Source organism: Teleopsis dalmanni, chromosome 1 (genome assembly GCF_002237135.1).
Source record: "Teleopsis dalmanni isolate 2A chromosome 1, ASM223713v2, whole genome shotgun sequence".
Taxonomy (NCBI): domain Eukaryota; kingdom Metazoa; phylum Arthropoda; class Insecta; order Diptera; family Diopsidae; genus Teleopsis; species Teleopsis dalmanni.
Genome location: NC_051846.1, coordinates 166883081 through 166888721, shown reverse-complemented (window position 1 = coordinate 166888721; position 5641 = coordinate 166883081). Strand labels below are relative to the sequence as shown.

At 28.0% G+C, this 5641-nt stretch overlaps 1 protein-coding gene across 1 annotated transcript; it reads right to left on the bottom strand.

Annotated features, from left to right (window-relative positions):
• Positions 1–304: 304 nt before the first annotated feature.
• On the bottom strand, positions 305–1213 carry LOC119670017 (scoloptoxin SSD43-like). The gene has a single exon (XM_038080104.1). The coding sequence runs from the start codon at positions 1156–1158 to the stop codon at positions 322–324; it is 837 nt and encodes a 278-aa protein (XP_037936032.1). The 5' UTR covers positions 1159–1213; the 3' UTR covers positions 305–321.
• Positions 1214–5641: the final 4428 nt, after the last annotated feature.

The following is a 5641-nucleotide window of genomic DNA, read 5'->3' as shown; positions in this document are numbered from 1 at the left end:
GTTGTGGTTTGAGTTAGTGCTATTGCGCACTTTTACTCTATTGTGGCTGAGGGGCCTATCCCTGCCCCACACTAAACTTTAACTATACTAGAATCATTATCATTTATTTATTTTCTAATTGATGATGGACCGTAGATCAGCATATCTTCCTGTGTGTCCTGAGGTGAACTTAAGGTTTGTTTGTATAATATAACACAATAATATATTTGTAAAATGATATGTATATTAAAAATATAGAAAAATCAATTGTTAATATATAAAAGCATATATTAAAAATATATTATTTTCGTACTTCTTACATAAAACTAATATGAAATATATTTATTTAAGAATTTGAAAAAAATAAATGGTCAAAATGTTTGATAGTATCAAATAAAAATGGGGTTTTGGGTTATATGATTTTTCAATGGTTATGTCAATGCCACATAGACCACCAAATATCTGTGAGCATCCGGTTCTATTTGTACATATTGAACAAGGTTCTCCAAACTCGACTACTGACTTATAATTTTCTACATCATGTGGTGGATAATAATTGCATAGAATAAAATAACCATCAAACATTTTAGCTGCACTACAACCAATATATTCCAATGGTGGCCAAATCATTTGTGTGAAATTTTCCATATTACGATTTTTACGCTCATTTAAAAACTCTTCCCATGAGCCCAAATCAGTTTCAATTTCTAGATACCAATGTCTTACCGCACGAACGGGCCAATGGTCTGCTAAACTTCTTTTACGAAATATAAAATTCTGATTTAAACGAAAAAATTCACTACGAAGCTTGCATTCATCCTTTTGCATGAGACATTCATGCACATAATAAGCTGCCATTTGTTCCAACTTTTGACTCCAGTAGACGTTGTTCATATTTGCAATATTAAAATCTACAGCAATCTTGTTTCTGATGCCATTGTGTCCACTTAAAAACTTTTCCTTATTACTAGCACTTAAATGTATGAACTGGAAATTACTACATCTTGCATTAGGTTCATCCCATTTTTTTTTGCAAAAATACGATGGTTTATCATTGTTGAGACACACATTATCATTATTTGGACAAAAGCTATCTATCTCCAAGTCATTAAGTGTGTAAATGTAACTAAATTGCAGTGCGAGTAGAAGAGATATGCCAACTGCAATTGACCAGTGCATTACTTTTTTACAAATAAACAAAAATTTTTTAATTCTACTTAATTAAATTTATAAACACAAAATATGAATAATAATTCAATATTGAAATTTTCAATATTAAAATTAAAATTACACTTTAAACTGATATAATTTTCTATGTGTACTTTTATATGAAATATTTTTATTTTATTTATTTATTAAGTAGTTAGAAATTGCACAAAGCCAGGCTCTGAGGAGACTTTTCAAAGTTCCTTGGTACATTAGGATGAATAACATCCTCAGAGACCTCAAGATTGATCTCATCAAAAAATACATAAAGGACAGGGCCCTGAAATTATTTGTGAAATCTGACAGACTTACTAACACCGCGTTATCAAATCTCAGAATGGGTACAGGCTCCTCGGGGAGGTATGCAGATCTGAGATCAATTATTGCTTAGTCTGATGAAGTGATAAACAATAATCCAGTCAAGGCACAAAGAGGGGTTTTGAACAAACCTCGCAGTTAATAGAGAGTAAAAGTGCTCAGCTGCACTGACTCATTTAGCCTCAACATAATAATGACAACGTAAATATATTTCTGAAACTATTATTTATTATGGAACAGTCATTAGTCGTATTTTGTTCTAACTTTTTATAAACATTTCAAAAACGGATACCACTCCGATCATTTTTGTTTTTTGGATTAAGGAATTAAGTCTCTTATTTAAGCTAGTTAAAAACTAAATAGTATCCACTAAATATACGTATGTATATATTTACTTAATTAGAATGATGAAATGATGAAAAGCACATATTGTTGTCCGTCAAGTCTTTATTGTTTGTATGTAATTTTATTGATATATTTCATCTCATAATGTAAGTAAAAATAAATACGTCATACCATGCGATGGTAATACAATATTAGAAAATGGTAAAATTTTAGTAAATAAAACGCAAATAATTAGACAAATGCATTTAGGAGCAAAAACAAAAACTTTCCCTTTAATTTATTGTCATATTTATCTGACAGAAATTTTAAATATATTTTTATAAATTTTTTTTTCTCTTCTATTATCTTTTACTGACAAACGAATTAAACTTACGTCTGTTCCAGATATAGTCATGAAACAAAGTAAAAAGAAAAGATTTAAAATTTAAGCAAAACAAAGCACAGTGAACTTCGTTCTTCTTTATTTCACTACTAGGATTGGAACAAATAATATTTTTTCCTAGAGAAATTTTTCGCCCGTTGGCCATTTTGGGAAATGATAAATTTTACAATGTGCGAGAGATTCTGTTTTGTTTTCACATGGAGTTGAAAAATATTTACAAAAATATAGTTGAAGGAATTTGTAGTGATATATAACGAATATGGAGTACGCTACAATTATTATAAGCATTTATACAGATTAGAGAAAAAATTATTTGGCTTCGAAATTTTATTAGATTTATTATATGTTCTATAACACATTTTGATGGCATGGAACACATTTTAATTTATATCTATGTCTAAAATATTTAAGAAGTAAATAATATATATATAAATTTAAATTAACTATTTCACTAGTTATTTTCACTAATTATTTCCACTACGGCACTAACCAATTACAAAATAAGCTCAAAATAGTGTTAATATCTTAAAGTTTTATACCAATCTTTTAAAAGATCATATATAAATCCCCCTGAAATAGATCTGATGATACTATTAATTATATTTGCATAGCTAAGAATAACTTTCACGTATCTTGAAGTAAGTACTTAGTCAACTTATTATATAAACATGTTATTACATTTTGTGCAAAGATCCATTTGTATATGTCCAGAATACTCTCATTACTATTACTATCAGTCTACTACTATCAATTATATTGTACAGGTTTTACCCCAACCCATCATATTAAAATGAAATACAGGTTGGTTAAAAAGAATTTGAGCTGCGAATAACTATTTCACTATAAAGATATAGATATAAAGATATAGATAAAGATACATACTTATATTTTAATATACTTCAAATGGTAAAGTCTTAGGAAAATATTTGTCCTAGTACTTCTAAAATATAGTTGACCGATTGGTTCCTTGCAGTGGTTCATCGGCAGATAGCATCCCGCCTCATAAAATTAAACATTTTTATACTTCATTCCTTCCAAGAAACTTCTACAGAAACGCTAATTTCATCCACTTAAGTATGAGTGGTCTAACAGATTTTTTGTTTACACTGAGCAATAGTCTCATAAATTGTCCATGAAGCATTTCCCTAAAAATTAGTATCTGCTATTAGCTAAAGCTAACCAGTCACATAAAATGTGTGTAATAGTCTCCTCTTTGATCATGTTTCCGCATCTTCTACAACAAGTGTTGAATATATTAAATAGAAAAACGAGTTTCTCTGCGTGGGTTCCTATACACCAATGAACAGAATGAACTGCAGTAAGCTTTGCAGTGTTCACAAGATCCCTTTTGATGAATTCCCAAAATGAAGTTTTACTAAATTTTTCGAGATGTACTTTGTAATTCTTAGGAAAATTTTTGTTCCAGTAGTTCTAAAAGATGTTATATATAAACAAGATATAATTTTAGTCTGAAAAATACCTTCTGCTAAAGTTAAAGTAAACTTTTTCTAACTTTATTGTCTTGTTAAGCGTACATTCTGTAAGCGAAAGCTGAGAACTTCCATGTTACGAAATATGGTATACAAATAGGATACGCTATGTAATTTTTTTCACACGCAAAATTTTCGCTTGGCAGATATAAAATTTAGTATTACATTTACAATAATTTTTGTATAAAAGTAAACATATACTAAAAACTTACTGAAGTCAAACTGATACCTTGAATTGACATGTGCATGTATTACATTTTAGTGTCGTCATGAACTATTATGCTTATTGTAGGGTATCACCTCAGACACGAAAAATAAAAATAAAAATAAAAATAAAACAATTATATAAATATATGTGCAAATATTTATGTGAACAAAGATAACGATAAAAGTGCATAACATGCACTTCGCAATGTTGAAATGTGGAAAATGAGATATGAAATCATACCAAACAACCGAGTGGCAAGCATTCTGTGAAAAACTGATGGCTTCAAAATTGTATTTTTCTTTGATTTAACTTCAACATACATTACCTTTTTTAATTTCTTTGAGGATTTTATTTTTAATCTTTTTAAAATACCGGAAGCATGTTATGAAACTACAGTTACTTCAATTATTATTCTGTACTATACTCAGGTATTGATCTTTAGATGGAAGCTAGCTAATAACAAATGTGTACATGTATAATGAATAATTAATGAAAATTAATTATTTATGATTTCAGCGATAATAACAAATAGAAATTTACAATAACGTATATTTCAAAAAATAAAAATTTCAAATCCGCTAAGAGAATACATGAATTATACTGAATAACACAAAAAAAAAAGATTAATAGTATAAGATTTTGTAATATTTTATTTTTCCAAGCTCCTTGTACATTCGTTATGGTTAGCTGAGGTCCTTCCTGATAGTTGCACTTTTTCTGAATTTAAACCACGCATACATACATCTCTAAATATACATGGATATATATATACATAGTACATACTTTTAAAATTTTACTTGGTCATAAATCGGATAACAAATTATTCGATGTTTATCATCGTCTTTGGTTGTGAGTAAAATGTCTTCAAATTATACCATTTTGTTACTCGAGTTTACTTACGAGTAGAATACTTATTTACTGTCATGTAAAAGGTGCTCAGTAGGGACAATGAGAAGCAAACAGTATTAAAAAAAATACAAAATGTGGATGAAACGGTTCAACAATAGGTGATGTATCGTTTTACACTACAAATCATCACAATATTTTTATTTTTTGTATATTGTATTTTTGCATATGAAAATATATTTTGGTTAATTTAGATAAATTTTTTTAACGATAAAACTAATTTTATTTAATATAATTAATCGAAGTTATTGCGGAATAATCAAGTTTTTTGTGTATCTTAAATAATCCGAATGCATAAGCATGAGAATATAAGAGTTGAATAGTTGGAACTATCAAGATGAACTTATTGCAGGTGATGTATTGAGTACTAAAAAAAATCTGAATAGTTTGAACAATACGAATATTTGAAATTTTATTTTGCCAGATAGTTTTAAAGTTGAATAATTTCTCATACTCATTTGGTGAATACCATTATTATTTAATTTTATTTATAATTTTTATATCGGTGACATTAAACCAATATGAGTGATATCATAATGCTTGATTGACATAGTCTTTGATTTGATTGACATAGGCATAGACATAGACATAGTCTGTAAAATTTATTGAATCAAACTATTTAAGTATAAGATTATCATTTGTGTAGTTTCAAGTATAAATATGATTAAGAGAAACTTGTGATAGAGACTTCGTTCAAATATTTTAATCATATAAATTACTTAAGGTATAATATACATCAACATTCAAACACCTTTCACGAGATATCTTACAGTACTAGATTCTTTTGAAAAAATTTTCGATATACGA

Bases quoted from the DNA above. Each gene is read 5' to 3' on its own strand.
- LOC119670017 (XM_038080104.1), bottom strand. From the start codon at position 1,158: ATGCACTGGTCAATTGCAGTTGGCATATCTCTTCTACTCGCACTGCAA.